This window comes from Callorhinchus milii, unplaced genomic scaffold, assembly GCF_018977255.1.
Source record: "Callorhinchus milii isolate IMCB2004 unplaced genomic scaffold, IMCB_Cmil_1.0 Scaffold12, whole genome shotgun sequence".
NCBI classification, from domain to species: domain Eukaryota; kingdom Metazoa; phylum Chordata; class Chondrichthyes; order Chimaeriformes; family Callorhinchidae; genus Callorhinchus; species Callorhinchus milii.
In genome coordinates, this window is record NW_024704753.1 from 17008273 (window position 1) to 17032630 (window position 24358).

At 49.3% G+C, this 24358-nt stretch overlaps 1 protein-coding gene across 1 annotated transcript; it reads right to left on the minus strand.

The window, feature by feature from the left end:
* Positions 1–898: 898 nt before the first annotated feature.
* Positions 899–22959, minus strand: LOC103176715 (MAPK activated protein kinase 3). The gene is made up of 10 exons (XM_007890441.2): positions 22690–22959; positions 11774–11913; positions 10803–10867; positions 9897–9976; positions 8821–8947; positions 7920–7995; positions 6231–6355; positions 5419–5504; positions 4567–4647; positions 899–3574 (listed from the first exon to the last, which is right to left on the minus strand). The coding sequence occupies exons 1-10, from the start codon at positions 22957–22959 to the stop codon at positions 3410–3412; spliced, it is 1215 nt and encodes a 404-aa protein (XP_007888632.2). The 3' UTR covers positions 899–3409.
* Between the last annotated feature and the right edge of the window lie 1399 nt (positions 22960–24358).

Genomic DNA, 24358 nt, shown 5'->3' on the forward strand with positions numbered 1-24358 from the left:
TCATCATCCAAAACAATTAATTTTCTTTTGTAATGAAATGTTACCTGTCTGTAAAACTGCCTAAAGAACCTTTTTTTTCTGTAAAATGAAAATAAAGATTAGTTCCTTGTGTTTTTTTTTCTAGTAAGAAAATCCTTGTTGACCGAAAGAAAATGTCTGGGTTAGAACGTCGTGTACCGTGCGGCTTGATTCATGGAAAAAAAAAACACTTCACTAATTTGTTGACATTTTATGCTTGTAGCGTCTCAAGCGTGAATAATAAATGACCATTTTGCAACCGTTGTATCTCAAGCCATTCAATAATGTTAATGCCACGGCTACTGTTCATTCACTTCGAAGCCAAGGATAATAGTCGGTGGTGGGAGAGAAGAATAACCTGCCCTCACTTAAATGGCACTTACTGGTGGTGATGGTTATCCAGAAGACAAATGGCGTTTGTTTTTATGTTAAAGGCCTTCTACGTTAGCAGTGAAAATGGGTGGGGGGGGACGGGGAGTAAGAAAAGAGTTAACACTTACATTTAAGACCCCATGCATTATAATAATCCTTGCACTTGATTATAGCGCCTTATCGCATCTTCGAGACGTCTCCAAGGGCTTCACGGAATACACTGTAAAGTGAATTGACTACATTTTGTGGGCGAAACACGCCCTCTCCAATTGCAAACAGTCGTGGATTGAAGGACCAATTTATTTTTTGAAGGAATTATTTGATTGGAGTTGATGGACTACATGTCAATTTTCACCATTCACATATATCAACCACCCTTCACGTGGAGAGCACTTAACTGAGCACCAAGCAGAAATGAGCAAGTGATCTTCTTCGTCAGTCTGCTGCCAAATTCAGCAGTGGAGTGAGCCACGCGCTGCGCAACCACAAAATTAATCCTTCACCGGAATCGAATCTTTTATTTTCCTTTAATTAAAACCAGTTTCCAGTAAAAATAGAATCTGGAGACCGCAAAGCTGCAATCTACACGATCAGAAACAGCTCAGCTCTAAACTCTGCACTTTTAAAGTAAAAATTAGTTCGAACAAGTACATGATCAATAAAAATTGTTGACCAAGACCATGAGAAAGATACAGTGATCCGATTAGATCAGGAAGCTTCGCAGATCATACGCACTGAAGGCTTCGGAGTAATTAAACCCCACCTGTTGTTAGCACCTCGGATTGTGATGCTTGACGATGCCAATTACACAACACACGAATGAGAGACTGAAATCTAAAGTCCCAAGGAAAAAAAGAATGAGCCGGAAGTGAGGGCATCAAGCGACGACTTGTAACAAATTGATGTAAATGTCATGTCTGATTGCAGAACTAGTACCCTCCCAAATCGTGAGAGTCGTGGCATTTAAGATGCACGTTTTCAAGCACTTGCGCTTCAGTAAAACAAATCCCGTTTGATAAAGGGGAATAATTCAGGCAGCATGGAATTGCCATAGAGCCTTCCTTCCCCCCCACAGTGGTGATCACAATCTCACGCATCCCTTTTAACTGCATCTTTAAAACTACTGCATTTACGAGAGTATTTCTGTCTTTAACGATCAAATCTGAGGGCAGCGGTATTCCCTTTTAAGTCATTTAAGCTCAGAAAGGGGTGGACGGGTAAAGCAGATAACCACGCGAGCAAAACAAGCCATCCTTTTGTTTTTGTACTGCTTTCAGCCGTGGGTCGTTTATCCCTGAGCCTGTGATTTGAACCATGAGCTGAACTTCCCAATGCCCACCTCCCCAGTATAGACACAACTCGGGGACAGTAATCGCAGCTTTAAGAGGAGGTAGTTTACAAGGACCCAACAATGCCAGCTCACTGGCTTATTCGGATTCGCTGTAACGTGGGTGACAATTATTGGGTATAAAATCTATACTTAATACTTAGTACTTCTTCCACAAACGTCGCAAGCTCCGCACAGCTTCGAGTTAACACACACACGCACACACACTGGGAGCAGGTATTAATAGTGCTGTGCCATTAGCAGCTTGATCAGCATGTACCACACACCTTGCTGCTATGTGCAATGACTTGGATACTAAAGTGGTTCTGTACGTCTGTCTGTATGTATTTAATGCTGTTTGTTGTCCAGCACTGCCACCTACCGAATCGAACTGAACTCCATCTAATCGCAGGACTCTTACGCTCTAACTTAGCTCAAGCAATTTTAACAGCAAGGCCCCCTGACCCAGAACCTCTATGGAAAAAAAAATAATGCTCGATTTAAAAATGCTACATAAAAAGTAAAAGCAATATATATATATAAAAAAAATTGGGAAACTTGGGTAACCCAATGATGAAATCAAAGCTCTGTCCAGGGCAGAACTGAACCACATTGACGACGTTCTCGCGCTCAATTAATTCTTAGTTGCCTTGGGTGGTCCTTCCGACGTGAAAGGCGCTATATAAATGTAATTTGTTGTTGGTGTCTGCTGAATTTGGTGATTTCTGCTAGTGCAGCAGTAGAGTTTACGATCGTCCTATTTGCTTCCTGGGCAGGGAATGAGAGCAGGGGAATGAAAAGCCAACAGTAATGGAAAGAAATTGGGAGTGCAAATTGGGCGGGTCACAAGGATGTGGAGGATGACCTCCAAAATATGGTTAAACAAGTCTGCAAATTGTACAGCAGGAATGGAAGAATGGGAGAGGTAAGTAGGTCCATTGGCTTAAGTTCCTAGAAAAGAACGAGTTAAAGCAGACTCACAGTTCCAAAACTCCTGAAAAAAAATAAGTTTTACATTCCTGAGTCGGTTTTGCGCATCATTGCAGTTTTGTTTAAAAAACATTCCTCCGTCCCATATAGTCTGTCCGCCTCACTGCACCCAGACTCAATCCCCTACGCCCCAACGAAAGGTGTTGTTTGTGGATTTTACCAGCTTCACCTTTGCTTTTGACCCTTTCAAATTCCCTGCATGTTAAGATAGATATTTAGTTGCCAGAATTTGTCTTTCAAACCCACCGCAATACATCAGGCAAACCTGCCTTAGTGAATTCATGGTGGCCTGTTGGTCAGAATACACTCACCCACGGATTCAACTCACTCTACAGCAAACTCAATCGCTGGTCTTCGTTTGGTTATATTGCAGAGAGGCGGTTGGTTCAGTGTTGTTCAACGATAAGCCAAGTTAACCCGTCTCAAACACACACACACACACACACACGGAGCAAACTGAGAACGAGAGATTGGGATCTTCAATACAAAACCAGTGTTACCTTCCACTTTGTTGGTTAACCTGTTGGGTTAAAGTAGATTTTTCTAAATACCAATGCATCAACGTGGAAATGTTAGTAACTTGGTGAAAATCTACAGCCTTCAGTTGGTCTGTGGTTCTTGACGGTACAATATGAACCAAAGCCTTAGGCTTTTCAGTGTAGAATCTCAGTTCTCTCTGATTCTTCACGACATCTCTCTCCATCACTGATTGCTGCAGATTGCGGAGGATGATGCTGAGGAGGAGGAAGATGGATTCTGTTTCTTCCGCCTCTTGTTCAGCAGAGGGTTGCTGGTTTTGTCCAAGTCCTTAATTGTCACTTGATCGTAGTCGACTCGCATGGTGGCGAGAGCACTGGTCATTTCATCCTGAAAGTGAATCGCAGATAACAATAACAATACTTGCATTTGATATACCGCCTTATCACGTTATCGAGGCGTCTCAAAGCGCTTCACAGAATACACTGTAAAGTGAATTGACTGTATATTTTGCGGGTGAAATGTGGCAGTCATTTGCACACAGCAGCGTCCCCACAAACAGTCGTGGATTGAGTGACCAAATTATTATTTTTTTTTGAAGGGATTATTACCCCAGGAAAAGCAATCCACCGATCGACTAACCACCAGGTTCTTACCTACTGCTGGGCAAACAGGCGTGTGGAGTAAGGACACTGGAGTGGGCAGAGAATGTCAATGCTGGTGAAGGGACTAAGCCGAGCTTACATTCCCATCCCCACAGCTAGAAAATCGTGGGATCGGAAACCTGTTTAGTGCACTTGGGAGGGTCTCGCCTGTTAACTCTTCCGTCCTGAACCAACTCCTCAGCATCAGATGAAGCAGGAACACAGGAACAGGAGGAGGCCGTTCAGCCCCTCGAGCCTGTTCTCCCATTCTACAAGATCAAGGCTGATCTGTATCTCAACTCCAATTAACCGCCTTCGCCCCATAACCCTTGATACCTTGACCTAACAAATATCTGTCCACCTCAGCCTTGAAAATTTGTAAAATTCTTCCTTTTTTTATTATTCAGATCAGTGCAAGATTATTGCCTTATAATCCTAATAATAATCCTTGCATTTGATACAGCACCTTATCACGTCTTGGGAGACGTCTCGAAGCGCTTCACAGAATACACTGTAAAGTGAATTGACTATAACCTTGTCCTAATGCACTATTCAGTAGAGTAAACTCAGTTTGACGGAATACAACACTTACTGGGGGTACTGATGCTAATCCTGGTGTATGCAAGACAGACGGGCGAGGAGTGCGTGAAAACGGCAACAGAAATCAAACTGTCTGGACAAAACAGGTGCCCACTTTAGCCCCGAATCGCTTGCTAAGCAGAGCCCGAGCAGACTGACCTTTACATCCTCCCACATGTCCTTCTCTTCCTGGAGAACCCGGCTGGTGTGCAGTGGAGTCTGAGGAACCACCATCGATTGCTGTAAAGAGATAGGACCTCGATGACTGGGATAGTTACTGAGTGCTTCAACAGCCCACGTTTCTTTTAACAGTCAGGTTCAGAAGAGACGTCTCTTTGTGTAAACCTTTGCTCTGGTGACATTATAAACAGCCAGTCTCCCCCAATTGACGAATCTCAAGGTCACCAAAGCTGCGGTTCATGGGGTGATTAATTAATTAATTGGTTAATTAATAATTATAATAAGCTTTGCATTTGATATAGCGCTTTTCATGTCTTCTAGATGTCTCAAAGCGCTTCTCAGAATAAGTGAATTGACTGTATATTTGTGGGCGAATTGGAGTTAATAATATAAAATATAATAATATAATTTGAGTTGATGTACATATTAGCCATGGTCTAATAGAATGGCGGAACAGGCTCGAGGGGCTGAATATTACAGAATATACTGTAAAGTGCAGTGATTGTGTATTTTGTCACGTTTTATAAACTTGCATTTCTGTGTCTGTTGTGTAAAATTAAACATCTTAAAGCACTTTAAAATAAAAGCTGATTGGAAAAGAAGTGAATGTTCCTACTTGGACAAACATAGCAGCTAATGTCTACGACACTCACACATCTTTTGTTGTGATGTCCCCAAACACCTTTTAGTCTAATATTAGTTGCGTTAATTGCTGCATACACTGAAGGATCCTAATATTTGCTGAATCCAGCACAAAACATTCAGTCAGTCTAATGCATGGGCATTGATAAAACGGCACTGATAAAAGGGCTGGAGTTTGGTGAAACCTACATTAATCCAGGGATGGTTCATAAATTCTGTGATTGTCATCCTTTCCGTGGGATCTGTCTTCAGTACTTGTCGGATCAAATCTTTCGCTGCAAATGGAATAGAACAGTGAAAGTTATATAAACCCACTGCCAACACAGCAGCTAAACTCCACTCAACAAACAGGAACATACACACACACACACACCTTCCCTCCAATAACCCATACAGATGTAATATACCTTTCACTTAAGGAAGCCGTCTCAAGGCGCTTCAGGATATAGTATCACTGAGTTTTGTAGGCAAATGGAGCAGACAATTTGCACGCAACTTTGTCCCGCAAACAGCCATGAAGTGAGTGACCAATTTTTTATTTGGGGGATTGTTGGTCAGGACCGAGAGACCAAGAGAAATGACCTTCTCTTTCCAAATAGTGCCATGGGATCTTTAACATCCACTCGAGGCAGGGAGACAGGATCTCGGTTTAACATCTCATCCGAAAGACGGCACCTCCAACAATACAGCACACACACAACCCCCCACCCCACCGCCCACCGAATGTCAACCTAGACTGAGGGGCCAATGTGGGACTCGAAGCCATGACTTTGACTCGGAAGCAAGAGTCATACCAACTGAGTCAGGCCGAACACCTAAACACATTTGCCGATGTTAAGTGTTTAGAGCGCTTGGTGAGTTACAAACCACAGGTAGGTGCAAGTACGTAAAGAGTGGCCCAACTATAGGTACCGATGGAACCACAGGGTCTGCGGCGGTGGTGGGGGGTTTGTTTGACCACTCGTCACAAGCTGCACCCAGTAAATAATCCCGTCATTTACCTTCTTCAGACACGTCGGACCATTCGGGGTTAGGAAACTCGTACTGTCCCATTCGAATCCTTTTCTTCATCCCGGGAGAGATGGCAAGCCCGTGGTTGGAGTAGAATGGGGGATAACCACACAACCTGCAGGTGGTGAAGCAGAGTTTAACACAGTTATCCGCTAACTACGCCGAGTGCACTTCGGCTTAAAAGAAAGTCGTAATCGCAAGCAGGAGTGTTCCGGTTTAATAAACGAACGAGCAGATTTCCCGTCAGTAATTAATCCTTTGCTTGATTCCCAAATAACCTTTTCCCCGCTCCGGGTGCAGTTGGATCCAGGTGAAGCTTTTCGCACCTTTAGCAATCGTTCAGTTGTCAGAATGGCTAAGAATATGAGCAGCTGGTTACGAGGAAAACCTCGCCCTTTTCTGCCCTCGAGACACCCAAGTTTTAGCTCCTCAACTAAGCTAAATTAATGAGAAGCCGTTTCATTGTGCACAACATCAAATGCACGAGGAATCACGGTCGATTCACCCTATTCCCAATGTGCGTACGAGTACATTTTCCAGGAGGGTGGGGGTCACTAAATTGTAATCGTAAATGGTTGATTTTTTTTTAAAACCCTCTCCCCGAGTTGAGGAGGACTGAAGGCCAATTGTAGAACTTAACACAAAAATGTACTTTGCCATTTGAGCCGTCAACCACAATAATCCCTGCCGTCCACTCACTTTTTACAGGGGAACTGACTATCTCTTCCATCCGCACCCCAAAGTTGCTGCCCTTGAGCCCGTGCGCTGTCCTCCCACAGGTAAAATAGATAAACTCACACTCCCTCGGAAAACCGGGGAACCACACGCAAACTCTTCCGTCTCGGGCCAAACACCGACAATCTCTCTCAGACGGCAAAATTCTCCCCGTGGAGAATTGATTTTAATTCAACGCAGGAATAAAGATAATTCAAAAAAAGCCACAGACCAAATGCAGAAGAAATCAAGTGAAACGCGCAAACAAAGCAAAAAGAAAAAAAAGAAAGAAAATCGATTGTAAAACAAAAAAGTTAAGGAATTGAACATTTGACCGGTTGGGATTGTAGTATAGTTTGGGTAGGAACATTTTTCTCTCTCCAGCCAGTGGATCTCTCTCCAGCACAGCTTTCTGTGTGTCTATTTATTAACCCTCTCCCACCAGTTATACTTCCTTTAGCCAACTATCACACTCTGGTACTAAACATGACGAAACAAGTATTTCACTGACACAAGACCTGTTCAATTCAAAAGACGAGGGGGACAGAAACATCGACACCAAAGGCTTTAACAGTCTGTTTTCTGTACGCGGGGAATGAAGACGTCTGTATCTTTCGAGGCTGCCTGGATGAATTGTGTAGTGAGCAGTTTGCCGTTTCCTAGCTTTTATTTGTAAGAAAGTAAGAACCACTGCCACGTGGGTGTAACGTGTGCGAGGGGGAGAAACAAAATCAAACGGATTTTAATGAATTAGCTTTATCGAATTGAGTCTTTGAGATCAATCAATGTGTCAGTAAATACTAACAATAATCCTTGCATTTGATATAGCGCCTCATCCCGTCTTCGAGATGTCTCAAAGCGCTTCACACCATACACTGTAAAGTGACTGTATATTTTGTGGGCGAAACGTACACAAAATATACGTGGGGCAAACTCTGTAGGCGAAATGCAGCAATAGTACTTACAGGATGTACATGATGACACCAAGGGACCACATGTCACAAGATTTGTCGTATTTTTCTGGGCCCAGGACTTCTGGGGCTGCAATGCAAGTTATTAAAGAAGGAAGTCACCTTAACGAGAACATAGTAGTTTATATTACAGCACCCGCTTCACTTAAACGGCACATATTTAATTCAGCCATTCAGCCCCCCCACCATCGCCAAGCGTTCAATCCACATTTGGATTCAGGTAAATTGTCTTCTTAGAAAATTGCATGAGCCCCACCCAGTTTATCATCTTCATCATTAGCTTCATGAGTTCCCTTGGGAATTGCATCCCAAGTATCAGGACTTTTTTTGTTTTGATCAGCCGGAAACCTGTCCCCATGCTTAAGAGAATCCAAACCAGAGAAGAGTCCCTCATAAAAGCCATATACCTTCCCTTGATGCAGCTTATAAACCTCCCTATAGCTTTCCAGGGCAAAGCATTCCACAGTTTCACAACCCTGCGGGTGAAGAAATGGCAAAGCAATTGGAGGTTTGCCAGTTAATGCACTCGACGGCAAACTGTGTGGTTTTAGCTGGTTAAACGCCAGCAGTTCCCCCCAATGTGCACCCTAAGCAAATTTTGGATACTCTTAAACATGGCAACGGGTTTCCGACACGCGTCAAGACACCCGACTGACAAAATTGATGTGTGAAGAAATCCTACCCCACCTCAGTTACAGCAGCAACAACAACTTGCATTTCGAACGCATGACAGTGGCGGGGTCTGACCCCGAGCCAGGGGGAGCGGGAGGGAGGAGGTGACCGTAAGCACGATCAAGAAGAAAGGTCTTTAGAGGGGGGATTTGAAGGTGGGGATGGAGGGAGGGAGGGAGGCATATAAAAGCACAAGAGACACCGCTGAATAATGAGTTCTCACCAACGTAATACGGTGTGTAACAGGGTGTTGCCAGGGAATTATGAAGAGTCGTTTCTTTAGCAAACCCGAAATCTGTGAGTTTGAGGATCGGGTTGGTAGCTTTCGACGTGTACAGCAGGTTCTCTGGCTGCGAAGGTTATAAAGAGGGTGATTTACTCACACGAGGTTAAAGCCATTGACTTGCGTGCACAGCAGCGAACCAAACCCAACTTGCTCCAGGCATCCTCTCGGTCGGTCTCCACCATCCATCAAGTCGCCCCACACAGTTCAGCCGGTAAAGTGAGGATGTACCGAGCTCCACGGAGCAGCTGACAGTATCAGGATCATAGAATCTTACAGCACAGAAGGAGGCCATTCGGCCCATCGACTCGTTGAAATAGAAATCCAACCAATCCCACTCCCCGGCTCTCAACCCCATAGCCCTGCAAGTTTTTCTTTTTTAAGTACCTATTGGTAAATATTGGTTCAACAACAACAACAAGATATTGGTAGAACAACTTGCATTTATATAGCACCCGTCCAGCAGAGTAACAGCTCTGAGCGCTTTACAGAGACTGCACCAGACCGGGGGTGGGGGTGGTGGTTGGGGGAGGTGTGTGGTTGGGAGAGGAGGGAGGTGATCGTAAGTATGGGTGACAAGGTAGGTTTTTAGGCGATGCGAGAGTTGGAAAGAGGGGTCAAGAAGGTTGAGGAGGGTAGAACCAGAAGTCAGGTGGTATTGAGGTGAGCTGGAGAGGACAATAATAATGCTTGCATTTGATAAACCGCCTTATCACGTCTTCGAGACATCTCGAAGTGCCTTAACTTAACGGAAAAACAAACACCCCTCAGTAACTAATGGTCTGACTGGAAAAACACAGGGTCTATAAGTGGCCTCAGTACGTCATTGAAAATGACTTTGTGTTTGAACTTTGCAGTGCAGGAGAAGCAAGCCTGTTACTAAAAATAGAGATGGTTTTACGACTTGCTTACATCGAGAAACTGAGGGCTGAGGGCTGTTTGTGATGATCACATCCTTGGCTGTAGCTATCTGCTTTAGCTATCATACTTGAGTTCCACAAACCTGCGAGCCTTACCTTAACGTCCCGGTGAGCAATGTTCATCAGGTGCAGGTTCTGGATTGCGCTCCCGACATCTCTCATTATCTCAGAGGCTTCTGCGGAACGTACAAGGGAAAGAGCAGAGGATTCACCACCTTATAGTCGAGCGCTCGCCCCCCCACCTTCATTTCCATCGCAGAGCAGATTTCACAGCACTGCGCACCCATTTACTCCAAACCTTGACATTGCCCTGCAGTCACTTACCCGGCAATTAAGCTGAGAGTGCATCAGATCCCAACCTGCTTTATAATGAGGCTGTGACATACCGGGTTTCACAGTGCAAAGCACTCGGCCTTGGTTTGGTTCCAGCCCACAGGCCGGGTGGATGCTGTGCTAAATTTGGCTGGTTTCTGGGTCCCCAGGGTCCCCATTGCCGTCACTTCCTGTGTGCCTTGCGTACACAGGGCACAAGGCTCGACACTGGTGGTGAACTGATGCCTCGGAAGTCGAATGCTTTTAGCTCCCAGGGTGTCGAGGTGTGTGCCCAGCGTTCAAAAGTCGGGGATCCAATAACACGAACGCCAGCTATTATTGGCACGGGAACCAGTTGGCACATGAACCCGAGCCAGCCAGCTGTGCACGGATCCACAGGGGATGGAATCCAAACCCGGTGCGTGTCGGGAGATAACAATCCTTGCATTTGACATTGCGCCTTATCGCGTCTTCGAGACGTCCCAAAGCGCTTCACAGGATACACCGGAAAGCAAATGAACTGTACGTTTTGTGGGCAAAAGGAATAAATGAATCCGTACTATATTAAAGCGTGTTATAGTGGGGGCAGCACAGTATTCTTTTCTGTCATTGACATTCAGCGAGTAAACCTGACGAGCTTAATATATTACAGTAACTAGATGCCAATCGATGGTTTGAGCGGTGGCTTACCCCTCTCGGTGAAGGCCTGATCACCTCGCTCCTGAATTCGACTGAACAGCTCACCTCCTTCCATACTGTCAGGTAGGGTTGGTGGGTGGGGGATACACGAGGGAAGAGAGGGGGGGGAAAAAATGCACCGTGAAAATCCTGAGAATTCTACAGGATTGGCTCAAGACCCTCCACTTCGACCCTGCCTTCGGCCACCCGCCTGCCTCTAACCTCCCTGCCCTCCACCTCTCGGGTCCGAATCCCTGACTGTCCAGGGCCTTGGGACGTCCTCCCGACGTGAAAGCACTATAAATGTTGGCGGTGTTGTGCGCACAGGCACCGCGCACCCTGCTATCAGAGCCCAGCCCTGAATACTGCAGTGGGCTGCCCACCTGAGAGAGAATTAGCAATGAAAATGTTTGGCTCAATTCTCAGGTCTATGTCATGACACTCAAGTTATAACACACTTCGAACACTTTGGGCACCCAGTTCTCCCCCAGATCAGCTGACGGATTAGAGACAAGAGCAAAACTCCCTCCGCACTGCCCTACCCAGCACTCCTTTAGTTACAAAGTACAGCTCCCTCTACATGCAAGGTGACCAAAAAGTTGTGATAACGACCCTTTTATCTAAAAAAAACACTTATCATCATTTCTTTGAGATTTTTTAGACGTTGTAATGGTATCGGGACTTTTTGGTCAGCCTAAGCACCAAGGTTTTACTCATCCCTTCCTAAGACCCCAATAAAACTGAACAAATAATATTAATAATAATCCTTTTATTCGTCGCAGTGCCTTAGAGCGTCGTTGAGACGCCTCAAAGCGCTTCACGGAATACACCGCAAAAGCGAATCGACTGCGTGTTTTGCAGGGAAACCCCCACAAACAACCCCCCAACCCACAAAGAACTCCAGGATTGTGTGCCCACCAACAGTGCACATCATCCGGGGCTGTGGGTGCAGAGGTGTGTGACAGAACCACTCACTCACTCACCATTCCATTACGATCAGTAGACAGCGCTTGCCATGGTGCATGTTCTCGTAGATGTTGATGATCTGGACGATGTGAAGCGTGTTTGAGGCGCGTCGGTGCAGATCCACCTCACGCCGGGCTTTGGGGCTATCGTAGAGAATCTACACGGAGAGAGAGAGAGAGAGAGTCTGGGGGTCAGGTGTTTGCTGAGCAGAGCCAGTGCCGGGCAGGAGGGAGGTTCGAGGAGGGATTTCCGAGCGCAGAAGACGATACCGAATTTGATCCGCTGGGGAATAGGGAGCCGGTGGAGATGAGCGAGGATGGGATGGGGGCGATGGGCTTGTGGAGGCTGTTGTGGAAGAGAACGCAGGCTGCAGAGCTCTGGATAGTCTGCAGGTCATGCAATAATAATTATAATCCCTTGCATTTGATGTGGCGCCTTATCACGTCGTCGAGACGTCTCAAAGGGCTTCACAGGGCGTATTGTAAAGTGTATTATATATATATATACACATACCCACAGACACACGGACACATACATACATACACACCAAATGGCACAGACACAATAGTCCGAATGGCCTCCTTCTGTGCTGTAATATCCTAAGACAAAGACACCTATATCTAGTTTTTTTTTTTGGATCAGTCTCCCTCTCTCCCCCCTCCATTCCCACCTCCTTGTGACCTTCCCCGGTGCTGTTGCCTCACCTTTTCCAAGTGGCTGATTCAGCACTTCTCATGGCTCTGTGTGGATTTCAGTGCATTAAGCACGAGGGGATCAGATTGCACTTGAACCTGATCTCTCTTACACAATATGTAAGGGCACGGACTGCATGTTTCCTCCGGTCAGCCTCTTACCCCCACACTCCCAACCACAAGCTCGGGTGCACATCTCTGACTGTCCAGCGCCTTAGGACGTCCTCCTGACGTGAAAGGCGCTGAGTAAATGTAATTTGTTGTTGTTGTCTCCACCTGGAGCAGCAGACCTGCTCCTTTGGCTCATTCTTTTACCAGTCGCAGAGCATTAAATGTGGAGGTTCCACATTCCACTGTCGAGAGCAAGATAAAGAGCTGATCTGAACTCATTCTGTTGCAGAAAAGCCACTCATCCTTTTCTCCCCCCAGGTTTGTTCCCTACTCAAGCAGGAGGAGCCTGGTCTGCTCACAGCTTAGATTAATTAATTAGGGCTGAGGTATTGAGGTCAGAGAAGTACTGAGGTTCAGGGAAATGGCTGTATTAATCCAAGTGCAGGTATTACCAGGTCAGCTAAAGCAAAGGTTAAACATACACCAAAAGCTCCCTCTACAATGTCCCAGCAAATATGCGTGGAGTCCTGTAGAGCAGTGGTTAGCGTGCTTGACTCATGAGCGAGAGGACCTTAGGCAAGTTTCCTTAAACCACACGCCTCTGTTTACTGAGCAGTAAGAAGGAACCCGGTTGTTAGTCGATCGACAGATTGCTTTCCGGGGATGATAATCCCTATATAAAAAAAATTGGATACTCAAATCCATGAATTGTTTGTGGGACACTGCTGAGCATCTACAAAGCACACAGTCAATCCACTTTATTATATATTCCGTGAACCTGCTTTGAGACGTCTCAGCGACGTAAAATGTAAGGATTAGTATTGTTACTCCACCAGTTAGACTGAGTGATATCGTCTCATCCCTCATTTCCTGCGATACTTCCTCTAGCCTTTTCAGTGGGAGGTTTCCAATTTGATATTGTCTTGAATTAAAAAACTGCGATCACTCAGGTTCACTTCCTTTCGACCTCTTACTGCTACGAGGGAGGCGAGACGTTCATTCACAAGATTGGTCTGGATGAAGAAGGCCCTTCGGCCCATCCAATCTCATCAATCCAAAATACAACAACTTGCATTGATACAGCGCCCCTCACAGGGGTGGCATTCTTGAGTACTTCCAACAACATTCTCCCATCATTGGGTCAAGCTGCTTTTCAAATGAGCATTCGTTGATTAGCCTCCAGTATCTATAATAATAATAATAATCCTTGCATTTGAAATTGCACCTTATCACGTCTTCGAGACGTCTCAAAGCCCTTCACAGGACACGTTGTAAAGAGAATTCACTGTATGTTTTGTGGGCGAAATTCTCCTTTAAACTCCAAACCCATGTCCTCTTGTTTTACTGCCTTGATACATCCGACAGTATTGATCTGGGTTTACTTTGCCATTGGAATTTGCATTGACAATTTTGTACACCTCTATGAGGTTCTCTCTGAGTCGCTTTCTCTCAAGACTGAAGAGCCTCAGCTTGTCTAACAACACTCGTGGAGTCCTGTAGCTCAGTGGTTAGAGCACTCGCTTTGCGAGCGAGAGACCCGAGTTCAATTCCCGGCAGAGGGCGAAACCTTGGGCAAGTTTCCTTACTCCACACAGAGCCTAATAATAATCCCTCCAAAACCAAAAACAATAATAAATTGGTCATTTTCAATCTACGACTGTTTGTGGGACATTGCTGTGCGCAATTGGCTGCCGCGTTCGCCCACAAATATACAGTCAATTCACTTTACAGTGTGTTCTGTGAAGCGTTTTGGGACGTCCTCCCGACGTGAAAAGCGCTATATCAAATGCAAGGATTATTATTATTATTATTATTATTATTATAACAGCTCATTCCTCTGACACTGGGGCTCACTCTCATTGCTCTCCTTGGCGGCATTCGGGGCTGAAGTTTGAACCCAGATGGATGTCAGAAGCCAAAGTCGCAATAAGTCTGTGTCAGCGCCGTTAACGCTCTGAGACACTTCCCTGCGTGGAAGGCGCTGTACAAGTGCAAGTTGCTGTTGTTGCAGCTACTAGACATTGCTTACGGTTTCCGGTATTATTTACATATTGCAGAGTGTTGTCTCAGTAAAATGAACAGCGGGACCAGACCTGCAATTAGTAGCAGGAAGGTTCGAGCCCTGCATTGCAGACCTTTCTTGTGGTTGAGCTCCCTCTCTCTCACACACACACACACACACACACACACACACACGCGCGTGCGGAGAGAGAGCTTGATTTACAAGCCATGGTGAAAGCATGACTCCACTGAAACCCCCAGGGGCACCGGTCAATTAATTATTGACGAGATCTCCTGGCGCTGGTGGGGAGAGCTGATTGAGTTGGCCTGCGTGCAACTCCAATTCTCCCGATTGTTTATGGAGAAGGGTAAATGCGATGGAAATGCTCTTCTGCGGCGATGACAGTCTGACTTGTAAATAGACTGCTGTAAGAGATAGATCGATAGGCAATCTTATACAGCAGACGGGTCCTATACATCACTCCTAACAAGTCACGGTATGGTGTAGGAAGGGAGCCCGAATTATCTGTACACACATAATAATAACCGTTGCATTTGATACAGCGCCTTATCACATCTTCGCGAAGTCTCAAAGCCCTTCGCAGGATATGCTGCAAAGTGAATCGACTGTGTGTTTTGTGGGCAAAACGCGGCAGCCGACTGCGCACGGAAGTGTCCCCACAAACAGTCGTGGATTGAAGTGACCAATTTATTATTATTATTGGAAGGATTTATTACCCCCGGAAAAGCCATCCGCCAATCGTCTAACAACCGGGTTAGCATAGAGCGGCAAAGGCTGCATGGGTGGTTGGGTGGTGGTGGTGGTGGGGGGGGGAAGAGAGAGAAGAGATGGGGAAGAAAGTAAATGGGGGGCTGCTTATCCCTTCCTCTTTGAAGGCTTGTGACTCAGGTGGGAGAAGACAGGAACCACCTCCTGACATTCCCTCTGAGGCCTTTCAGAGAGAGCTCTGGGACTCTGTCCTGGGTGAAGGGCGCTATACAAATGCAAGTTGTCGTTGTTGTCGTTGGCTCCGCGCTTGAGCACAGGTCACACGGTCCATTTCAACCGTCAGAAAACGTCACCAGCGGGATTCAGAAGCCACTGATCTCCCCGTTGCTTCCTCAATTGAGGCAATTTTTACAATGGCTCGATATCACTTCAGCTTACTCTCTCTCCAGCTCTCAGCTGCAGATGTCCCGGGGGTGGGGGTGGGGGGTGGGGGGGGAGAGGGGGATAAGAGCAAAACAGGAAGAAAAATAGGGAAGTACGAAAAGCCCTTGAAACAAAATAATTTTCGGTGACGGCACCGAAAACCACAAAATAGACCGGTTTCAAAGAAAGCACGTGAGCAAACGAGCAAACCACCCCCCCCCACCCCCCCACCAACCACCCCCAACCCAAAAAAAAATCTCCAAAAACGGTCCCAATGGATTCTTTTCAGTTTTGCTGTGCTCGGCAATATTTCACCCTCATCTCTCGTTTCCCCCACAGCTGCCTCCTGCTCGATCTCTGCCAATCAATCCCATTCTCCAAGTCACTGCAAGATGCACAGAGTATTTCTGAGTGAAGGTTCCTTCCAGATCCAAACCCCTGTCCCCACTATACCTCTTAAGCCACGGTGATGGATTTCCGCATGTGTCAAACACCCGGCTAACCGCCCGCCCGCCCACCCCCCACCCAAAAAAAAACTTCTACCACCACAGAGTCTCTTTCCTCTCTTTTCTACTGAGTGGCACACACTCTGACACTAGTCTTGGCTAACGCTTCTGATACAGCTCAGAGGAACGGACGCCAATCTGTGCGTAAGGTTCAACCACGAAGTGTTGTGGCTTCTTAATGCAACTTTCCACACAGTCAACACGCACACACACACACACACTGAACAGAACTCTCCCAAACAAACTGTGGGCAGCACACACTAAGAGGTGAGGAATACCAACATCCCAACGTTTCGGCCACAAAAATATACAGTCAATTTACTGGACGGTGTATTCTGTGAAGCGCTTTGAGACGTCTCGGAGACGTGATGAGGCGCTGTATCAAATGCAAGGATTATCATTATTATTATTATTGGAGCATTTGGATATACGGCTTCCGAAAAATGTAAGAACTTTAAGTTACGCCGACCGTCAATTAGCAACCACACTCTATTGAACTCCATCAGCCCATATTATACAGAACGCAAGTGCACCTCAAGTTACGGGAAAGCTGCAAATCACAAAACCTCAAAGGATGGAGGCTTTTGTGCAAGAAGACCTGAAACAACGGCACAGGCGATGACCGCATTGACGAATAACCAAACCAAGGGTACATAGTTCTGACTAGTAACCATCGCAGACTAGAGAAGCCAGAAATGTGCATCAGCTTCCTGCAGAAATGCTCCAGGAACCAACGATTTAACCAGACTGGTTCGAAAAGGCTTTCGGAGCAATCACTTGCATCGCGAATATTTTTTGGGGGCGAAACAGCTATTCTGAGTCCTGCTATTAAGTGCGTATCCAATTGTTAATTTCATTGTGGAATGTAAAACCTCAATATGATCGAAATGCGCAAGTAATTCGAGGTCACCACCATTGGCACATGGCGTGCAAGGTGTCAGCCTGACTCCGTTGGTGGAACTCTCGCTTCGGAGTCCGAAGGTTGTGGATTTTGAACTCAAAAGAGTCTCAGTTGATGCTCCAATACAGTGCTGCGGCCACTACCACTTTCTCCAACTTCACAATATTCAAACGATAGGTTAAACTGCGACCTTTGTTGATTTGTTTAAGCGGATGTTAAAAAAAACCATGACACTATTCGAAAAAGAGAAGTGCTTTTCTCCTGATATCGTGGCCAACAATCCTCCAGGTAAGAGCGATGATTCGTGATTTGATGATTTGTGGGGCATTGCTGTGAATAAACTGGTGCCACAATACAGATTAGCTCTACTTTACAAGAAAGCCTTGTGAAGCGCTTTGAGGCATTTCAATGGCGTGATAAGACGTCAACAAACGCGAGGATTAATCTCTATTTATTATTAATTGTTTCATTAGGATTATGAATGCCAGCTCGCTGCTCCAGAGTGACTGGATCGTGTCTGCACATTGCATTGCCGCGCGTCAGCAAGAATCTGAACAAGAAACGACAGAGAGGGCAGATCGAGGGAGAACATGAGATGAGCCACCCAACCAGTTTTGCTTCCGTGCCCCTCCCAGAGATAATATGCAGTTATATCATAAGGGATTATTATCCTTGGAAAAGCCATCCACCAATCGACTAACAACAATGTTCCTACTTACTGCTGGGTAAACGGAGGCGTGTGGAGTAAGGAAACTTGCCCAACACTTCGCCCGGCTGGGAATCGAACCCCGGTTCCCCTCACTTGCGAGTGTTCTAACCACTGAGCAATGGGAATCCGCGGGGATGGGGGGGGGGGGGGGTGGGGGTGGTGTCAGTAATGGATAAGCCGCCAAAAAAATGAAATAACAATTTGCTCCTTCTCTGTCGTGCCTTCAGCCGCTCTGCCCCGAAACTCTGAAACTCTCTCACTCAATTCCTCCGCCTCGCCGCCTCCCGCCCCACCTTCAAATCCTGCCTAAGAACCTTCCCTTTTGATCGTGCTGACAGTCAATAACAGCCCCACCCACCCCCCCCCCCTCCCACCCTCCCTCCTTGGCTCGTTGTCAGAGTCCGCCATTGTGAAGCGCTCCGGGAAGCTAAACCCACATGAAGCACGCTGTGTAAATGCAAGCTGTTGTCGTAGCTCAGGACTCATCCGCAGCCCAAACGAGAAGAAGCCATATGGAGTGTTTTGCACCGTGTAGATGGCTGCTGTGTGTGCGCCTGAGATGCTCAGTCCCCCCCCCCACCCGCTCCACAGCAATGCCCGTCTGCAGCCCAGTGGTAACTGGAGTCCTCTCCGTAGGCCACTAATGGTATGTGCAGTGAGTTCTGATTACACATCCCCAACCATATGGCAGCTTCTCCGAAGTCTCTTAACACGCTTAACCGGCGTCGAAGAGGGCTTGAGATCGCCATCGCAGGCTGGTTCTGTCGGGAGAAGTTCCTGCTCGACGGCAATCGAGCCTGTCGCAATCTCCCAACGGCGTGTGTCAATGCACACTTCCTCCCCGACAGTTATTGTGCCGCGGTTATCCAGCAGAGCCCTTTGCCGAGAGTGGCCGAGGCTGCTGTCGGTGAAGCGCTGCTCGCGGCCCGGTCTCGCGGCACGGTCTCGCGGTACGGTAAAATTGAAAACTCCCGGGGCCCTTCGTTCCACGCTTCTTACAGAGAGAGCAGCTGCCGAAGCTGTGGCAGCTTTATCGCTGAAGGTCAGACCCCGGGATGGAAGCAGCCGCGTTGCACGCAGGCCCATCGTACAAGAACGTAAGAACACCCGAGACGCTATAAAGAGGTCCATCTCGTCCGTCTTCCACCTTCCTGGCGGTCGCGTGCACGCAAGGCCCAAACTCCCCACGTCCTGTGTCCCATACTGTTATTTCCTTAAGGAAAACTATCTAATCTGCGTTCGGAAGAATCAACCACTTCCTGCTTCGACCGTCTCCCTCGGGAGTCTGTTCCACAAGGTTCACCGATGCGTTCGTTGAAATGGCGTCTGCGTAGATTCTTCCTGAATTTACCCGCCTTCAATCGCATGCCGTGTCCTCTGGACTAGTTGATACAGCGTGATCGACATTGTTTTGCCCCTTGAGGATGCTTAAAGACAACAAACATGTCACCTCTCCATCTTCTCATTTCCAGCGTGAACATGCCCCAATTTACTTAGTCGGAGTTTACGCCCCACATAGGCCTCCTCCTGTCCTTCCTCAACTAAGCCTATCAGCGTTCCTGTACACGGTACTCTATACAACCCAGCGTGGGCACTGAGCAAGCCATCCAGCACTATTTATTCTGCTGGTTTTGTCATAGATTTGGGAGGTCTTTGCTTCTATTCGCCGTGTAGTCTCTTCCCCATTCACTCCCCCAACCCCCCCCACATCCACCACATGTGCTATTCGCCTGTGGCGCTCTTGCGATACCGCCTCAGGAAGGAAGAGTTTACACCAACTGCAGATAACTGACTCTCTCCGACTCTCACTTCCTCACTCCCCAAAATAGCATCGCGTTGGAGTGTCGGCCTAGACTATGAGCTCGGGGGCTTGACCCCCCACAACTTTTAAACTGAGGTCCCATCTGCCTGTCCAGGTGGACATTAAAGATCCCACGGCATTATTCGAAGAGAGAAGGGAGTTTTTCTCTCTCTCCCCCCCGGTGTCCTGGCCAACAAAATCCCCCAAGTAAAATTGGTCACTCACGCAACGCCTGTTTGTGGGACTGGCTGCCACGTTTCGCAGCCAAAAATACACAGTCACTCCACTTTACGGTGTATCCTGTGAAACGCTTTAGGACGTCTCGATGACGTGAAAGGCGGTGGATCAAATTCAAGGATGATTATTATTATTATCGAACGAGTGGAGTCCTGTAGCTCAGTGGTTAGAGCACTCGCTTTGCGAGCGAGAGACCTGAGTTCAATTCCAGGCAGAGGGCGAAACCTTGGGCAAGTTTCCTTACTCCACACAGAGCCTAATAATAATCCCTCCAAAACCAAAACAATAATAAATTGGTCATTTTCAATCCACGACTGTTTGTGGGACATTGCTGTGCGCAATCGGCCGCCGCGTTCGCCCACAAATATACAGTCAATTCACTTCACAGTGTGTTCTGTTAAGCGCTTCGGGACGTCCTCCCGACGTGAAAAGCGTTATATCAAATGCAAGGATTATTATTATTATTATATCCTTGCTCAATGCCATGAATTAATTACACCAAATTGCTTCCATCTGTAGTCCCTTTGGCAATCTGTTGAGATACATTTTAGCCGTTCCCCCCATTGCACTGTGTTGTATAAAGAAAAATAGCTCAACTCCCACCCCCCTGTAGTGCAAGTTCCAGGGGGGGGGGTTGTTGGGGGGGGGGGGTGGGAGGTGTGGGGGCCATCCATCAGAGAACATAAAGCGGGGAATTTACCGAACGAGCTGTGCCATTGGGATTTGCTTCCCAGTCTAACAGACCAGACACGCATTATAGTGTATCAGAAGACTGGAAAGCCTTCCCCAGTGTTTCATGTCAAAAATATAACAGGCTAATAATTCATCAGCACCACACGCACACACACACGCACACACACACACACGCACACGCGCGCACGTCCCTGCTCCTCAATCAATAGTCCGCATCTGATAAAACCATCATTTCCACCCGACTGTTCGTTTGACTTCAATCACTTGCCCCCACCTCCCTCCCCGCCCGCCCGCCCGCCCGCCCGCACCCCCCCGCGGGACAATGGGTGTGTAGGGACCGACAGCCAAGCCAGAGGTGTCACCGCTGCACTCCGAATCCACCTTCAGATTCGCATCGGCTAGTCACCCGCTTCCAAATATAGCCGGCGAGGTGGTCCCTCTGCAATGCAACGCAATGCAATCAGCTCCTCGCCTCCCGTGTCGAGGGCTGAGAATAGGTCTCACTCTCCAGAAGATGGGATGAAGCCCACGTGTCTCTCAGGAAGACTTGCTCTTGCAAGTTCTTGCTCGCTTGCACACATAGCACCGGCCGTTTCGCCTCACGCAGCAAACGCGGGAGGAGTCGGAAGCGGAGGCTCGAGTGAGAGAGTGAGAGTGAGAGAGAGAGTTTATTATTGCATTAGCCACAGACTCCCGACTTCAACAGTAGGACCCATTGCTCGTCTCACGCTCATTGCAAAGTATTCCAACCGGGGATATGTCCGGCCCGCGGGCTGACCGGCATTTCCCCCCCCCCCCCCACCCCCCCAAACCTCCCCCGTGCGATGGGTTTACAAGTAGATCGGTTCGCCCACAAAATACACAGTCGCTGCACTTTACAGACTATTCCGCGAAGCGCTTTTTTGCGACGTCGCGAAGACGTGATGAAGTGCTACATCAAATGCAAGGATTATTATTATTATTATTATTATTGTTACCGTCGTCGTCACTGTTATCACCGCCGCAATTTTAACCGGAAGCGGAAGGTTTCGCCCCCAAAACACAAGTCAATCCACTTCACCGCAAATCCTCTTGAAGAAGCGCTTTGAGACGCCTCGAAGACGTGACAAGACGTCGCATCGAAGTGTAGGGATTGTTACTGCTATTATTATTGATCCCACACTGTGCAAAACTTTTTATTCAAAAAAAGGGGAGCGGTTCATTTCCACTTGTTTTAAAAAATAATGTTGAGCCACAGAGAGTGAGGGAGAGACGGAGAGAGCGAGGGAGAGACGGAGAGAGCGAGGGAGAGACGGAGAGAGTGAGGGAGAGACGGAGAGAGCGAGGGAGAGACCGAGAGAGGGAGAGGGAGACGGAGAGAGGGAGAGGGAGTGACGGAGAGAGGGAGAGGGAGTGACGGAGAGAGGGAGAGGGAGTGACGGAGAGAGGGAGAGGAGAGTGACGGAGAGAGGGAGAGGGAGTGACGGAGAGAGGGAGAGAGGGAGGGAGTGACGGAGAGAGGGAGAGGGGGAGTGACGGAGAGAGGGAGAGGGAGAGACGGAGAGAGGGAGAGGGAGTGACGGAGAGAGGGAGAGGGAGAGACGGAGAGAGTGAGGGAGAGACCGGAGAGAGTGAGGGAGAGACCGAGAGAGTGAGGGAGAGACCGAGAGAGTGAGGGAGAGACCGAGAGAGTGAGGGAGAGACCGAGAGAGTGAGGGAGAGACCGAGAGAGTGAGGGAGAGACCGAGAGAGTGAGGGAGAGACCGAGAGAGTGAGGGAGAGACCGAGAGAGTGAGGGAGAGACCGAGAGAGTGAGGGAGAGACCGAGAGAGTGAGGGAGAGACAGAGAGGGGGACAAGGAGACAGACAGAGATGGGGGGGGGACAGATAGAGAGAGACAGAGAGAGACCCAGAGAAAGGGAGACAGAGAGAGACAAGACAGAGAGGGAGAAGGAGAGACAGAGGGAGGCAGACAGACGGAGGGGAGAGAGACACAGACAGACAGACAAACAGAGAGGGACACAGACACAGACAGACAGACAGAGAGGGACACAGACACAGACAGACAGACAGACAGACAGACAGACAGACAGACAGGGACACAGACAGACAGAGAGAGAGGGACACAGACACAGACAGACAGACAGTACCTTGAGGGCGCACTTGAGCCCTGACTTCTTGCTCACACACTCCAGGACTCTGCCGTTGACCCCGAGGCCGAGCACTCGGGTCGACACTCTGTAGTCGTCGGTGATGGAGTGTCTCCTGATCTCAGGCCGTGACGGGGGGACCCCCGGGACCCCCCCCACCCCGGGCCCCCCCGCCCCGGGACCCCCGCCCCGGGACCCCCCCGCCCCGGGCCCCCCCGCCCCGGGACCCGACCGCTTACCGGCCGCTCCGTTACCGTTGTGCTGCAGCATAGCGCGGGGGAGGAGGGGACAGAGCTGTGGGGGGCTGGGGGGGGTCCCGGGCTGTGGGGGGTCCCGGGGCTGTGGGGGGGCTGTGGGGGGGGGGTCCCTGGGGCTGTGGGGGGCTGTGGGGGTCCCGGGGCTGTGGGGGGGTCCCGGGGCTGTGGGGGGGTCCCGGGCTGTGGGGGGCTGGGGGGGGGGGTCCGGGGCTGTGGGGGGGTCCCGGGGCTGTGGGGGGGTCCCGGGGCTGTGGGGGGGGTCCGGGGCTGTGGGGGGGCTGTGGGGGGGGGTCCCGGGGCTGTGGGGGGGGTGGGGGGGGTCCTGGGGCTGTGGGGGGGCTGTGGGGGGGTCCCGGGGCTGTGGGGGGCTGTGGGGGGGGGTCCCTGGGGCTGTGGGGGGGGGGGGGGGGGTGGGGGGGTCCGGGGCTGTGGGGGGGTGGGGCTGTGGGGGGGTCCCGGGGCTGTGGGGGGGTCCCGGGGCTGTGGGGGGTCCCGGGGCTGTGGGGGGTCCCGGGGGTGGGGGGGTCCCGGGGCTGTGGGGGGGTCCCGGGGCTGTGGGGGGCTGTGGGGGGGTCCCGGGGCTGTGGGGGGGTCTCGGGGCTGTGGGGGGGTCCCGGGGCTGTGGGGGGGGGGGTCCCGGGGCTGTGGGGGGGGTCCGGGGCTGTGGGGGGTCCCGGGGCTGTGGGGGGGGGTCCCGGGGCTGTGGGGGGGGTCCGGGGCTGTGGGGGTCCCGGGCTGTGGGGGGTCCCGGGGCTGTGGGGGGGGTCCCGGGGCTGTGGGGGGTCTCGGGGCGGCTCTCGGGCTCCGCTCTCACTCACTATCGGCGCTGTGTGAGAGACACGAATCTATCAGCTGATTTCCTGGCGGTGACGTCAGTGCCGACAACTCCCCCCTCCCCATCCCATCAGCCCCTCCCCCTCTCCCCCCTCCCCATCCCATCAGCCCCTCCCCCTCTCCCCCCTCCCCATCCCATCAGCCCCTCCCCCTCTCCCCCCCTCCCCATCCCATCAGCCCCCTCCCCCCTCTCCCCCCCTCCCCATCCCATCAGCCCCTCCCCCCTCCCCACTCCCCATCCCATCAGCTCCTCCCCCTCCCCACCCCCCCCTCCCCATCCCCTCCCACCACATCCCCTCCCATCCCAGCAGCTGCCCCAGACCGCATCCCATCACCTCCTGCTCCCCTCAGACCAGTTCAATAATAATAATAATCCTCGCATTTGATATAGCGTTTTTCCCGTCGGGAGGACGTCCCAAAGCGCTTCACAGAACACACTGTAAAGTGAATTGACTGTATATTTGTGGGCGAACGCGGCGGCCAATGGCGCACAGCAATGTCCCACAAACAGTCGTGGATTGAAAATGACCAATTTATTATTGTTTTGGGTTTGGAGGATTATTATTAGGCTCTGTGTG

What these genes read in the sequence shown, in the direction of transcription:
- LOC103176715 (XM_007890441.2), bottom strand. Translation starts at nt 22,959, where the DNA reads ATGCTGCAGCACAACGGTAACGGAGCGGCCGGTAAGCGGTCGGGTCCC. An exon ending in TGAACCATCCCTGGATTAAT is followed by an intron (nt 4,648 to 5,418) that starts GTAGGTTTCACC and finishes ATCTCTTTACAG; the next exon opens with CAATCGATGGTGGTTCCTCA. An exon ending in ACATGTGGGAGGATGTAAAG is followed by an intron (nt 3,575 to 4,566) that starts GTCAGTCTGCTC and finishes ATTCACTTTCAG; the next exon opens with GATGAAATGACCAGTGCTCT.